This window comes from Dictyostelium purpureum (genome assembly GCF_000190715.1).
Source record: "Dictyostelium purpureum unplaced genomic scaffold DICPUscaffold_288, whole genome shotgun sequence".
Lineage (NCBI taxonomy): Eukaryota > Evosea > Eumycetozoa > Dictyosteliales > Dictyosteliaceae > Dictyostelium > Dictyostelium purpureum.
This window is the reverse complement of record NW_003519624.1, coordinates 24257-39678: the sequence shown is the minus strand read 5'-3', so window position 1 is coordinate 39678 and position 15422 is coordinate 24257. Positions and strand designations below refer to the sequence as shown.

Sequence of the window (15422 nt, the reverse complement as noted above, 5' to 3'; positions counted from 1 at the left end):
AATGTCAAACCAAAGATCACTCTTTCCAATGGAAAAAGGAGGTTGGAACCTCTGGGATATTAAAAAAAGACAAAATGCCCAAAAAATTTGGTTATTCAATAGATTTCTAGTTTATAAAAAAATAGGCTCCTACGAATCAGCTTATCAAAACAGCTGGGAATTCCAAATCAACCGAAACAACTACACTTCTTCACTCTTATATTCATTTATGAAACACTGGAAACAATACTTTGGAAATCACTCAAACAACCTTTATCCGATTATTGATACAAACAATAATGGTATAAAGCTAAAAGATATATATCTAAATATATTGAAACTACCAGAAAAAATTCCAAAAACATGCTTTCAAATTACCCTGGATATTAGAGGATACCGTTACGATCAATTATTCAATAATATATTAAAACTCAAAGATCCGAAAGGTAGAAATACACTTTTCAGATTCCAAGCAAGATGCCTACCAATAAATCTTCTACATAAAAGAACATCACCAGCCAGTACTTTTGATTTAGCCCAATGTGTAATATACCCATGAACAATGACCCTTATGGCCATCTACTATTATTCTGTAATTCAACTCGAGAATATATTAATATAAATTCACTAAAAGAATACCTATATGAAAGTACTGGTAAAGATAGCAGATGGAATTATAATAAAAGTACCAACACATTGATTTACCGAAAGACACCTCAATCCAAACTTGATAAATTCTATGGTGGCAGCGAATACGACTACCATATACACCCTCAAGATGAACCATTCCGATGGTGCTATAGAGATCTCGATTTCGATCTTGATAGAACACCGACCTACAGAAATATGATTTCAATTATCTTCCACTAGGTCTGGATTTGGGTATGCACCAAACTATTTAACAAAGAGATTAACCCAAATGCAATTGCTAAATCATTAAACTATAATGACATCCAACACAAATGGACCAAACTCGCCTCACTAGAATATGCAAGAACGATCCAATCAAACTACAACAACTTCCTAAAAGTAGATAAGCAAATAAATTCAAACCATATCCAAACCATTAGATCTAAAATATCAACCTTTTATAAATTACCAGAAACCACTTTGATCAATTTCCCAATCAAATACCTATAACAATACAAATCCTCTCACATACCATTTAAAAATTTTATTTAATAAAACACCGTCTCTTACACTAATAATATAAATTATATTATTAAGTAAGATTTTTTAAAAAAAAAAAAAAAAAATTCTCCCCTCGGATTTTTTTTGTTCCCCCAACGGTAACTTGTAGGAAATTCGTTCGACCACTTGGCTATCATTGCTCCGGGTTCGAAACCCAGTCTCAGTGGGTTTTCTGAATCACACACGAATTTGCCTTACCGTGCCCAACTTGTATGCAATGTGGTAAAACTCATATAAGCATTAAAACACATACCAAACAAAAATAAACACAATAAACTGATGACTGAATGCATCATTAAGAATCATCTTCACTTTTAAAAAAAAAAAAAAAAAAAAAACTTTTTACTGATTAATTTAAAGCATTAGCTTTTAATTTTCCCTTAAAAAAAAAAAAAATTTTAAAAAAAATCCTTCAATGATAGAACCAATTTACTTGATTATTATTTGAATTCCATAACACTTTTAAAAAAAAAACCGAGAAAGAGTTGACTACAACACCGTTGGCTCTATTCCCCATGCAGTTTTTCTGAATCACATTCGAAATTACTTGTATATAAGTTTAAAACACACACCAAAAACAATAGCACATTTGATAAAAAAAATATTAATATATTTTTAAAAAGTAAATCATCCTTAAATAAAAAAAAATCCTTTATTAGAGGAGAGCTCTTCACTTTTATTAAAAAAAATTCTATAAGTAATTTTTGGTAATAAAATTACACACATTATAAAAATAAATAACTATGTTTATTAAATAAACAGATTGGGGAATAAGTTTACAGATTAATCTATAAACAAATTTTTTTATACAAAAAAAAATTAAAAATATTTTATTATAGATTTATAATCTTTTTTTTTTTTTTTTTAATTAAAAAAGGGCTAATAAAAAAATAAATAAAATTAATATAAAATTTAAAAAATTAATTTTTGAGCAACTATTATTTAAACTATTATCGACGATTGTATCTAAAGAATTATTATAGATTATATTATTTTCATTATTATTTAAATAAAACAAAGATTTTTCATTCATTTCTAAAGACCAAGATTCACATTTTTCTTGATTATCAACAATTCTTAAATAACCAGTTGTTGGGTATCTGATTTGTTTTCCACTATTTGTAATTACTTTAAAATAATAGTAGTCACATGGGCTAAATATTCTTGTGTTGTAAGAGTATACACCATTTGATGTTTTAGAACTATCACTTGAATATAAAATATTCATTTTATAATTCATCTGATTTAAATAAATTCTAAATGATTGAATAGTTTCGTTTGAGTTGAAGAAATTGGCCAAAAATAAAACTTCTTTATCATTCTCATATTTAAATGTATGAGATGCTGATATAATTGATTTATCATCTTTTGATTGGGGTGAACATGATCCTTGAGTAAAGTCCATTGTATAAAACCAGGTTTTCAAAGTAGTGTTATACACTATTCCTGTTCCTGAATAAAATATTTGTTTACCCATTATTCTATCCCTAAAATCACCAACATCAGGGTCATCATCATTTAAGCAATTTTGACTACTTCTACAAACTAATCTATTTACTGCTTTGAATGCATTGTTTGAACTTGAGGTTTTATAAATATGCTCTTGAGTATTTTCATCACACTTCCAATGTTCAATTCTTGAATAAAATGATGTATAATTACAGCTATCGAATGTAAAGCAATCTCCTTTTGACATATCTTGTGAGTGAGCTCTTCCCATTTGATTTAAAACTATATTATATTCCAATGGATCTACCTTTTCGTAATATTTATTTGTTAATACATTGTCCAAGTTTGTAAAATTAAAAGGCTTCATAAAATACTGTTTATAATATTTTGGTTCCATTCTTAAACTGTTCATCATCACATGTGATTCTCTTTCCAACCATGATGGATGTGTGTAAAGGTTTTCACCATACCCATTTATTAAATAATTTATATTTATTATTAAAATTATTAATATTATTAATAATTTCATTTTGTGTATTTTTTATTGGGATTTTTATTTTTTTAAAAAAAAAATTATAGATTTTTATACAATTTATATATTTGAAAAAAAAAAAAAATTTTATTTTTTTTTTTTTATAATTATAAAAAAAATAATAATAATAAATAAATAATTAAATTAAATTAAATTAAAAACTTAGTAATTAAAAATAAATAAAAATTTAAAATAAAAATAATAAAAAAAAAAAAAATAAAAAAAAAAAAAGCAATAACTTATATACAATCAAGATAAAATTATTTTTTATTTTGCTACCAAAATATAATAAAAACATTATTATCATACTAATTCTCATATTTATTAATAACATAATGTTTAACTATTATTTTTCTTTACTAACACAATTGGCTACTAATATTGTTAATAAATATATCAATTAAATTTATTTATTACATTATTGTTGTTATAATTAATTATATATCAAATAAATTTAAAAAAAAGGTGGTGATAATAATAAAAATAATGATATTTATAGTAAATTTAATATGTTTTTTTTATTTATTTTTGGTATGTTTATTTTTTAGTGGTTGTGTGTGAATATCTAGGTGGGTGAATTAATTTGAATTGGTGTGTCTATGTAAAGAAAAAGTGTGTGTGTGTTGATGTTTTTTTTTTTTTTAATTTTTTTATTTTTCTAGTTTGTGTTAAAAAAAAAGATTAATTATTCAGTTTGAATTGGAAATAATTTTACTATAAAAATTATTTTTATAGAGAGATTAACAATTTAATAATATAAAAATTTGATTTTTTTAATTTGTATACAAATTTTAATTGTAATATTATAATGAATTGATATTTCATTGTAAAAAAAAATATAAAACTAAAATTTAAATATACAATGTTTTTTTTTTATTTTTTTAATTTTTAATATTTAAAATAATATTACTTTTTTTAAATAAATTAAAAATTTTGAATTTCTTTAATGATTGAATCTAATTGATTTGATTTTTCTTTTCTTTGATTTGATAGATTTTCGATTTTCGATACTAAGTTCTTCTCTTCAAAAGTTTTCTTGGTGACATGCATTTTTGATTTTAATGTTCTGAATTCTTCCACACAGTTCTTTTTAAATTTTAATTCTAGATATTGAGGAGTTTCATTAATTGGCAATTGACCAAAAATTGCAGATTGTTCTCTTGTTCTTAAAGAGTTTCTACCTACTTCAACAAAACCAGAGGCATCAAGAACTTCTCCATTTTCTAAACATAGGATTGGTGGTGAGGAGATTCCTTTTGATGTTAAATATTGTTTATAGTCTAAACCATTTCTAAGAGTTTGGAAAATCATCATTTCTCTAAAAATTGTGAAACAGAGAGTTGATCTTAAATATTCATGTTTTTCTTTTAATTGTAAGATATTGCAAACAAAGCCATAGAATCCATTTAGTGGTGCACCTTCGAATGGTTGTAATTCTAACTGATTTTTTAAATGTTGTGATGGGACTTGTTGGCTCCCGTATTTTGGTCTTCTTGGTCTAAATGGTAAGAGTGTGTCATGTGATAAAAATAAAACTGGTTGGGTTCTTTCTTTAAAGTGGTTATAGTATTTTTCGAAAGAGTATTTATTTTCAAACAATACACCTTCCATTTTTAACTTGAGGAATGATGATAGGTATCTTGCCAATTTATCATCTTCTATATAAATTAAATCCATAATGATACCAATAATACCAGATGTTGAATCTTGACGTGATAAATCTAAAAGTTCTTTGGATGTTGGATTGGATGGATATGGTGCTCTTCTACGTGGTTTATTTGAAAGTTCCTCCATTTCTTTTGAAATATCTTGACTTAATTTCTTTACAATTTCTGGATTGGTTTTATATTCTTCTGTTAAATGTGGTATCATTGATTTAATACGGAGGAATAGATCATCAGCTTCGCTTTTAACGTTTTTATATTCATTAAAATAATATGTTTGCTCCTGCTTTAATATTTCCAATTCTTTATCGATTTGTTGAATTTCTGCATCGAATGATACCCTTTGCTGTTGAAGTTTAACCTGTTTATCGAGCTTTTCTTGTTGGTTTTGGAAAAAGAATTCAATTGATAATGGTTCAATTTCAATATCATTGAGACCCTGTGGTGTAAATACTAAATTATATAGACCGCTATTACCAATTGAGCTGATTAATTCTATTTGTTCAAATGTTGCTTCACCATCAGCTTCTTTAAATTTTCTTTCAATATATTCGTTACCGCCGTGATCTTTGAATTCTGGTAATTTGATTGATGCTAATGGTTGTGACTGTATCATTTTATGATTTGATGATTGTTCTATAGTTGCTCTAATTGCACCTGGAATGAAAATAATGTTATCATAAACATCTGTAATTGAAATACCAATCTCTTTACCCAATATTGATGTTGATGGTTGATACTTAATAATACCACTAAAAGATAAACGAGATGGGGTATGTGGATGAATCATAATAGTTTCTTCAGAACGAATTTTGGTATTCTTTGAACTACGTATTGTATGAGAAAATTGTAAAACGGAAGAACCTGCTTTCTTTGGTAAAGCGACATTACTAAAAATATAAACTGGTTTTGATTCCTCTTGAACCTCCGAACAAATATAGACCTTTTGGAAGAAAAGCTTCATTGATTCTTTGGGCACAACAATAGGTTCATTTTCTGGATTTAAAACTTGAACTCTGAATGTGCATGATGGTGTACCAACAGTAAGTCTTGGCATCTTTTCTTTATCTAAAAGTACTATTGAGAATTTACCTGAAACTAAAAACGAAACCAAAGCCTCTTGAATATCTAGTTGCTTGGGTTTAACACGTAATGTATAGATACCCTCTTGAGCATTTGTTTTGATTTCCAAGTTACTTAATTTACCTTCACCTTTTGAAATTTTAACACGAGATCTTATGTCAATTGGAACCTGTCTATCCTCCAAATCAATCCATTCCAATTCAGTGTCAACACCTGTAATACTGAGAGTTGGATTACCTTGGGTATCACAAACTACAAATACAATTTCATCCAATAATTGACCACCAGAGCATTTTATTGTAGTTTTTGAAACACCATTAATACGAAGTTGAGCTGCACGACCCTCAATGCAATCTAATGCAAGTGAGGTTTCATTGATTTGACCACTTTTATCTAGAACCTTGACTTGTAATTTACCAAAACCAACTATTGTGACTTTGCAAATATAAATGTTTCTATCGTAATCATATTCACTTATATTTTGATTCTTTATAAAGCATGGAATTTGCCCTTTTTGATTTGTAATTTCAAAGAATGGTTCAATTGGTATACCGGATTTTAAATTATTTGGTGAAACTTGATTATGTCTCTTGTCTGTTAACCCAACCTCTAAAGTTATCTCGCTATCGCAACGAGCGTGGCTAATACCACGGCCCAAGTTTAATGTGAAATGAGTTGGAGCACCACCAATTGTTTGAATTGAGAAATCTTTTTTTAATGAGACAATTTGTCCTTTATTATCGGCCAATTGCTTGAACTCATTTCCAGTTTGTTGAGAAAGTGGAATATCGATATTTACAGTGTAACGAGAAAATCTTGCCATTCTATCAGTTGAAATATTTGGTAAAATAATCATATCACCGTTCATTTGGAAAGGTTCATTTTGAGAGGAGCCCCATGATGTAGAAAAAGTACCACTCAAGTTATTTAAAAGAAATGGACCTCTATTACCACCACCTGCACTATAGACCTTAATACCATATTTGACATCGGCAGAGGCTGGTGCTGTGAATGATTCGTTTTCACCGACCAACAATTCACTTAATGGACGCAGAGCAAGGAATGCTGGTTTAAATGATGGTAAAACTTTAATATTCTTTTCCAATGAAAAAACTTCTCTATGATCTTTAAATAAGGTAAATGTAATTGGTGCAAGAGAATATTTTGAAGCTGATCGACTTGCTCTTGTTTTTCTGGTTTCTAACATTTCGATATCGTTGTCATTAGTTTCGAAGGGTTTATCTACGTGTTCTTTTAATAAAATTGCGGTTGGTGGAGGTGAAGTTCGGACATTCTTTTTGGTTATACTAGATATATTATAAGGACACAACGAAAACATACCAGACTCATCACTAACATAGTAAATATTTTCATCAAAGCTTGGAGATGACAATAAAATATGATAAAATGGACCATCTGTTTTAGCTTGCACCGAATCCTTTTTCTTTCTTACTTTGTTTTGTGATAACTGTGTTGAACTGGATGCTGTTTGCTTTGATTGTAAATGACAAATATTTGAATCTTTATCGTTTGCAAAAATATAAAAATTTGGTAAATAGGTTAAATTCATATAACCTTCGACTGAATCTAGGTTTTCTTTAGATTCGGCTGATATTGGTGGATCAATTAAACCTGAAAACTCTAAAAATGTAAATGTACATGGATCGCCTGATGTTAAGATACATGATGATCGTTTCGAAACAAAATCATTAAAGCTTGTTTGAATTGAGAAGGGTAACTCTGACTCATCATTCAACCTTGCACTTTTAATAATTAAATTTGAAACTATAATTTTACCTTCGACTAAATCGACTTTATATCCATCATGATTAATTTGTAATTCATTTTGTTTAGTTGATTTTCGTTTTGATGATCTTGATCTTTTTTGTTTATTAGCATCTTGTATTTCTTCATCTTCTTCATCTTCGTCATCATCATCAGTTTCTTCAACAATTGCTTTAATTTTAAAGGAATCTGGGCGGTTAGGAATATCGATTTCGTTTCCGTCGCTATCTAATAATGATATTCTAATCTTTGGTAGTGGACTTCCGATTGAAACTTTATATAATTGTTCGTTATTTTCTATACCCTCAAACTCTGTTATGATTTCCGATGGTTTACCAGCAATAACATTTAAAAAGTGAGTTGCTTTAATAACTTTTTTGTCGCTGCATTCAAATACTAAACTATAGGCACCGGTTCTTTTGAAACATCTAATATCACCAAAAGATACGCGTGACGATTCATAAAACACACTGGTCTCCATTTTATGTACAACCTCTCCAGTTGGGGTATATATACAGCTAAAGGTAATTTTGTAGCATTCTTCTTCTATAATTTTTCTTTCAACTTCTTTTGGAGGTGATTGGCCATCATAAAGTGCAATCGATACCCATTTAATTGTGTCACCAGCGAAATATTCTTTCTTTGGTAATGATGCTTTATCACCCTCGAATAATTTGATCTTGTGTGGCAGTTTCTTTTTGGTGTTGGCCAGTATTGAATTATACTCATTGGGTGGAATCTTTTTGACGATTTTGGAGCAAAGGAAATTTTCAGGCTCCAATGGTTTATAGTGCAACTTGTCCAATTCACAATAGAAATCGGATGCACGATATTCAGGACGACCTGTAAAGAAAATATTTTTAACAATACCTTTAACTGAACGGACTCCAAGTGAAACGGCATCACCTAATTGGATACTAAGACCACGAATAACAATACCTTGACAAAAAGTTTTATTTGATGATGAGTCGTATTTTGGATCTTTAAATTGAATATCTTGATCCAACTTGTGGCATTGTAACAACCATTTTTTCCAATTGGTCTTTGCAGTTTTACCTCCAGCAACTGGTTGGTCCAACAATTCGAATATTGGTGATTCTTTAATGATATGCATTTTATTGTGAGTGACAGGAAATTCTGAAGTTAAAAATATTGCACCCTTGACTCTTTGAATCCATTTATCCTCAATCTTTGACCCATCAATTTTACCAGCTGCCATAAAACCTAAACGATCGATATGAGCTTCAGAGATTAATCTACCATTCCAGAATACTTCGAAACCTGGTTTTCTAAGTGAAAGTGGACAACTCTTTAGATCTATCTTTGGACTATCTTGAAGAATTCTATTTGGAATTGGCATAGTTTCTTGTTCATCGACAAATGGAAAATAACGCAAATGACACACAACTTTAGCTTGAGATTTAGATTCTTTAATTGGAATTGAGAATTCGAATATCTTGAATTTTTTGCCATATTTAATATATAATGACTCAATACAATTGTTGACATCTGAAAGATCTTGATCATTTAAGGTTATTTTATATGAATTCTTTTTTTCGTGTTTATAATTTAATTTCGAAACATTAAGTTTATCTTTTGAACCATCTTCATCTTCATCCATTTCTTCATACTCTTCATCGTCTTCGACTTCGATTTCGCTATTCTCCTCGTCATTATCATCATCTATTACTATTTCTTCTCTTTGAGATGTAGGTGAAGCAGATGATGCTGTAAAACTGGTTCTTTTACGTAAATTTGCTGAAGTTGTTGTGGTAGTCGTAGTTGGTGGTTTTGTTGACTTTTTAACTGGTGAATTATTATCGCCCAATGTATAATGTGAAGCTTCACCAACGTCATGAAGATAGTAATAATAGATATGAGCTAAATCTTTTTTGAGAGCCTCCATTTGGGTTTCATATGTTTCGGTATTCATTGGGACATTATTAATAATAACTTCGGTGAACTGTTCATGTTCCTTCTCGCTTGTGGATTGAGCCTCTCTAACAATAATTGGAATTCTCCATTCTTGATCTCCAGTTGAATTTAAGATATCTAAAGAAATTTTTGCTTGGTTGATCCATTCATTACCACGAACCTTAGTATTAACGACAACTTCAGAACCTAAGTAAAATGCTGCTTTTTTACCACCAACACCAAATCTTGAAATTAAACCTGTTGCATTATCACTATTATGACCACTTTCTTGTTTGATTTTATTTTCAACTAAATCAGCTTGACTAAGACCCATTGTTGCCCATCTTTGTAAATGATCTTTTGACATACCACAACCATTATCCCAAAATCTGATACTTGTAGTTTTTGTTGTTGAATTTGGTCTATTTATAATGATTTTAATAATTCTATTACCTGATTCATTATTTCTAACTGCTTGAATTGAATTATCGACAAACTCTGCAATTGCATTTGGGAAACTAAATTTTAAATTAATATGTGGGAAAATTTTTATAATGAATATAACTATATAACTATATACAAATAAAAAAGAAAATGTAATACAAACAACATACTTGTATTCTGATGTACCAGCTTTTAATAAAATGTTTTTTGATGGTGTAACATCTACCAAAATCTCCTCACCTCCATTATCTAAAATGCTTTCGCCTTTGAAATAAATAATCATTACATTTCTATTTGCAGTTTGTAAAAAATTTTGATAACTACTCTCATCTTCTATTGAATTGTTTGATAAATCTGAAAACAAAATATCTTGGTCTACAGTTTCCTCATTTTCTTTAATTATTTGCAATGAAAATTGTTTTAAATCAAAAAATGTTTCAGGTGTGAGAATATACTGTCTATTTCCCTTTCTTGAAATTGAAACTAAAAAATATTTATTAATATTCATAAATCATGTTTTTTTTCCTATACAAATTTATTGAACCAATACTTACTTTGATCAGGTATGTTTCTTGCAACTAATGATGTTCCTAATGACAAATCTATTGAACCCTTTTGTTTTTTTGGTGAACTGCTTTCAAGTAAATTTGCTTTTCTTTTCTTTTCTTCTTTATCACGCTCCTTTGATCCTTCTCTTGACGGTTCTTTATCTTTTGTTCTATCTCTTGATCGTTCTTTATCTTTATCTCTATCTCTATCTTTATCTTTATTTCTATGTTTATCCTTTTCTTTATCTTTCTCTTTATCTTTTTCTCTATTACCCATATTTAAAAAATATTTATATAAAGATATAGATAAATAAGTATTATTTACAATCTACTCTAACAAAAGTAAAATAATATAAAAAAAAAAAATTTTTAAAACTTTTAGTTTTTTTCATGGAAATGAAAAATAATATAAAAAAAAAAATTAAAAAATTAAAAAAAAATTAAATATTTATTAAAATTTTTTTTTATTTTTTATTTTTTTTACGGATTAATTGAACAATGTATTTTTCAACAATCCAAATTTATCTTTTTTAATTTTAAATTTATAATAAAAATAAAAAAATAAAAAAAACAAAAATTTATTATAGTTATAGGAATTTACAAAATGGGGTAAACATCTTTACTCCATATAGAATTAATAATATTTAGATTTATATTTAAAAATAAATAAATAAAATAAAATAATTAATATTCTAACTGTTAACAGAGAATGATTTCGATTTTGGTATTCTCTTTCTTCTTAATGGGGTGGGATTTGAATATTTTTTCCAAATTATAAGACTACCGAAAAAAGCTAAAAAGAGTATACACGATGATAACATGTATGGGGCACCTGGGAAGAATCTGGGGCTTTTTTTAGATATAGCAAAACTATAGATATTGCCAGCTGTCAATGCACCAAGAAAACCAGCCAATGAGCCAACCGATTGGACACCAGTTAAAATGGAACCTCTTACTTCAGCAGGAGTTGCTCTACTGATAACAGAGGTTAACAAACTAATAGAACTTGGCACAAATGCACCAAAGGATGCTGCAGCAATCCATATATATTGTATATACGCAAATGCATAAGCTGCTCTTACAATAAAACCAATTAACAAAGCCAATGAAATAATTTTTCTTTCAGCTATAAGAAAAAAAAAAAAAAATTAATATATTTATAAAAGATATTATTTAATTTTATATAAAATTAAAACTTACAATAATATTTTAATAAAGTGGGTACGATTAAAATACTCCACACCAACATAAAAAAACCATTTCCACCCATAAAGAATGAGGTGTCTTTTGGTGTCCAACCATATCTTAGTGCGGTTGAATAAACATATGTTGACATAATATCTTGAAGACAAAAACTAACTACGATATAAATACAAATAACTAATGATACATAGGCACTTGCCGAGAATACTCTTTTGATTAGTTTGAATGGGTTTGATGTTTTTTTGTGGGGTTTGATTTTTCCGTTCTCTTTGGCGATGTTTAGAGATTCCTTTAAAAAGATAATGATTATAATTGCAAACACAAGTATACCAATTGTCATGTATAGTGTCAAGAAAAAGATATTTGGGAAGAGCGAAGTGATGAGATACACGCCTGGACCAGTGATAATACCGAAACCCATGGCCATACCGGTCATTGCATAAGTTGTGGGAACCATATCTTCCTCTGTAATATCGGCCAAATATGAATACACTGCTGCTATCGATACATTTGTGGTACCGGCAACGCTGTGGCCAATGAAAAATGGCACTAAACTGTTGGTTTTAATTGTAATTACACATGATATCATATCAACAATTTCAATACCAGCAGCCCAGTACAACAATACCTTTCTTCCATACTTGTCACTGATAGCGCCGGCTAATGGACCAAATAAAAACATGAAAATGTATGGGATGGCATCGAGAAAGCTCTTGTAGTAGGCCGCTTTGCTTTGAAGTTGCTCTGGTGTGTAATCTGGGTACTCTGCTTTTACATAATTTATCATAACATTAGGTATAAAAAGTCCATAACAAATTCTTGTCATTGTCAATAAGGAATACAATGCATAAATTAATAAAACATCTTTTAAATATTTATGTTGAAAAATAGATTTCTTTTTATTAATTTCTTCTAATATATCTTGACCTTTTTTTTCAGAATCTTCAAGTAAAGATGCGCCATCTTGATTATTAAATAATAATGGTTCTTTATCTTCGTCAATATTTACAATAGATGTACCCACTAAATCCTCTTCATAATCTGAAAATGAATCTGATTCATCACTACAACTATTAATTGAATTATTCATATAAATATATATACATATAAATTTATATATTTATTATTTTATTATTATTTTACAACTGTTGTTAAATTAATTAATTTTAAAAAAATATAAAAAAAAAAACAATTAAAAAATTTAATTAAAAAAAAAAAGGGTGTTAATCTAATTATTTCTAATTTTGTTTTTGAGTTTATTTTTATATGTGAGAAATGATTAAGAATGAAAAAAATTGTTTTTACTATAATATTTTAAAAAATTAATTTCTATAGCTATAATAATAATAATTATTTTATTTTATTTTATTTTATTTTATTTTATTTATTTTCTTTTCTTTTTTTTCTTTTTTTTTTTTCTTTTTTTTTTTTTAATTTTAAATTTTTTTAACCCCCCAGGAAGAAGTTATTATCAAAATTTTTTTAATAAAAATTATGTCTTTATTTTTCAAAAAAAAAAAAAAAAAAAATATAAACCACTAAATATATGTTTTATTTAGACCATATCACCATATATTTCAACATCCAGATATTTGATCTTTTTTTTTTTTTTTTTTATAATTTTTATTTAGGATTTCAAATATAAAAAAAAATTATAAAATAAAATAAAATAAAAAGTCAAAATTTTCAATTTGACAGGTCGTGGCCAAAAGACGACAACTCACACAAAAAAATGATTGCTTATATTTTAAAAAAAAAAAAAATATCTAAAAAAAAAAAAATAGTTATTGAAAATTTCTTTCATTTTATTTTTTATTATTATTATATTTCAGATAAAGGGATGTTGTGTATAGTTTCAATTACTGTTTTAGTTGCCGAAGTTTGTTTTTGATTTTTTTTAAAAAATTGAACACAAATGAAAACGTCGATTGACAATTGCAAGATTGATATTATTACAGAAAAAATAATTAAACCACCACCAGCACCAGGTCCCCAAGCCACTATCTGTAAGGTAGAAAGGTATTAATAAAAGTTTTATTTTTTTTCCTTTTATTTTTATTTTTATTTTTATTTATTTTTATTTTTTATATTTAACAATAATTACTTTTTGATTGTTTTCATAATATCCACCATACACTTTACTATTTGGGGTACTTTCCCAATATTCATTATCTACTGCTATATAAGAAGATGCATAAAATAGTATAGCGAGGGTTGCCATCCAAGCCAATGTTTTGCATCCACTAAAAACAGTAATTGAAACAGTTACTTTTCTATTAAAATGGTCTAAAAATAATTGCAAGATTATTGTTATTGAGTTGAATAATACTGAAATGTATAGAACTATACGACATGCCATCAACAAATTATCTATAGCTTCAAAACTTGGATACGATTTTATACTGTTGTATTCGGTAAAGTATTCGAAATAAAATTTCATTTTCTTATAATCGTAACCACCCCTATAATCATGATATACATATAATGGTATATTTATTGATATAATACTAAGTAATGATAAAATTGAAAAAAATAATGAAGTTTTAACCAATATGTTAATATTCATTTTATTTAAATTATTATAATAATCTGTGTATTTATAATTATATATTCAAATTTAAATATAAAATAATTAAACAATGAAAAAATAAATTCATTTTATAATATGTTTTATTTTTATTTAATTATTATCTTTTTTTTATTAATATTTCAAACCTAACAACCACCACCCACTTTTTTTTTTTTTTTTTTTTTTTTTTTACCCCCCAAAAAAATAAAAATAAAATATAGGGAACACCCTTTTTTATATTGAAACAAATATAAAAAGTTAAAGAAATTTCATAAACTATCAGCTCTCGTTGAACTACTTCTTTATGAAAATATAAACCATTTACTATGCGAAAAACAATAATAATAAAAAAAACCCCAAATTCTTTTTTTTTTTTTTTTTTTTTTTTTTTTTTATTGAAGTTTTAAAATAAAATTTTTTAATAATAAATATTAATTCATTAATTGATATATTATAATTTTATGTACAGAATGAATAGATAGTTCTATAAAATGGATTATTATGAACACATCCCAATGGCTCTTCTGATTTACTTGTATAGTTTGAACATTTATCATCAGAGTATTTTTTTACTATTAATGATTTTGATGTACATGTGTAGATGATACCAAAACTACATACATTTAAAGGAATTGTGTTATATTGTATAATTTTTGTTTCATCATAACATTTTAAAACAGTATTTGGATAAACTCCCATTACATATGAGTTTGCTGGTATATTTGGTTTGGGGTCTGATGTGCAAGTTGTATATTCACCATTTTTATTGCAGACATTGTTGTTAAATGACACTGAGTTGGTTTTACCATTACAATCGTTGTCTTTGTAATAGGTTTCTGTGGTTGAGTTTTGGTCACACGAGAATTCTATTGAACCTAAGCATACACCCAATTTACTGCTTATTAACATTGGTGTTTGATGATCACTGCAATTCCCACTGGGATATCTATAATTGCTATACCATTGACCTTGAATTCTGTATATAAAAAATATTATATTTAAAATTATATATATATAAGATTTGAAATTCATTCAATAAAACAAAGTAATAAAATTGTAAT

At 27.2% G+C, this 15422-nt stretch overlaps 5 protein-coding genes across 5 annotated transcripts; all 5 read right to left on the bottom strand.

Annotated features, from left to right (window-relative positions):
• Positions 1 to 1519: 1519 nt before the first annotated feature.
• On the bottom strand, positions 1520 to 3016 carry DICPUDRAFT_156262 (uncharacterized protein; the record flags this gene model as incomplete). The annotated part of the gene is made up of 3 exons (XM_003291591.1): positions 1520 to 1549; positions 1604 to 1629; positions 2224 to 3016. 3 exons carry the CDS (start codon positions 3014 to 3016, stop codon positions 1520 to 1522), a joined length of 849 nt encoding a protein of 282 aa, XP_003291639.1.
• A 988-nt stretch (positions 3017 to 4004) lies between these two features.
• DICPUDRAFT_49947 (uncharacterized protein) lies at positions 4005 to 10910 on the bottom strand. The gene is made up of 3 exons (XM_003291590.1): positions 10596 to 10910; positions 10212 to 10524; positions 4005 to 10115 (listed from the first exon to the last, which is right to left on the bottom strand). Exons 1-3 carry the CDS (start codon positions 10864 to 10866, stop codon positions 4076 to 4078), a joined length of 6624 nt encoding a protein of 2207 aa, XP_003291638.1. The 5' UTR covers positions 10867 to 10910; the 3' UTR covers positions 4005 to 4075.
• Positions 10911 to 11281: 371 nt separating this feature from the next.
• DICPUDRAFT_39314 (uncharacterized protein) lies at positions 11282 to 12882 on the bottom strand (the record flags this gene model as incomplete). The annotated part of the gene is made up of 2 exons (XM_003291589.1): positions 11282 to 11715; positions 11790 to 12882. The coding sequence occupies 2 exons, from the start codon at positions 12880 to 12882 to the stop codon at positions 11282 to 11284; spliced, it is 1527 nt and encodes a 508-aa protein (XP_003291637.1).
• A 239-nt stretch (positions 12883 to 13121) lies between these two features.
• On the bottom strand, positions 13122 to 14358 carry DICPUDRAFT_156259 (uncharacterized protein; the record flags this gene model as incomplete). The annotated part of the gene is made up of 3 exons (XM_003291588.1): positions 13122 to 13127; positions 13656 to 13796; positions 13897 to 14358. 3 exons carry the CDS (start codon positions 14356 to 14358, stop codon positions 13122 to 13124), a joined length of 609 nt encoding a protein of 202 aa, XP_003291636.1.
• Positions 14359 to 14820: 462 nt separating this feature from the next.
• Positions 14821 to 15270, bottom strand: DICPUDRAFT_82298 (uncharacterized protein; the record flags this gene model as incomplete). Its single annotated transcript, XM_003291587.1, has 1 exon — positions 14821 to 15270. One exon carries the CDS (start codon positions 15268 to 15270, stop codon positions 14821 to 14823), a length of 450 nt encoding a protein of 149 aa, XP_003291635.1.
• Between the last annotated feature and the right edge of the window lie 152 nt (positions 15271 to 15422).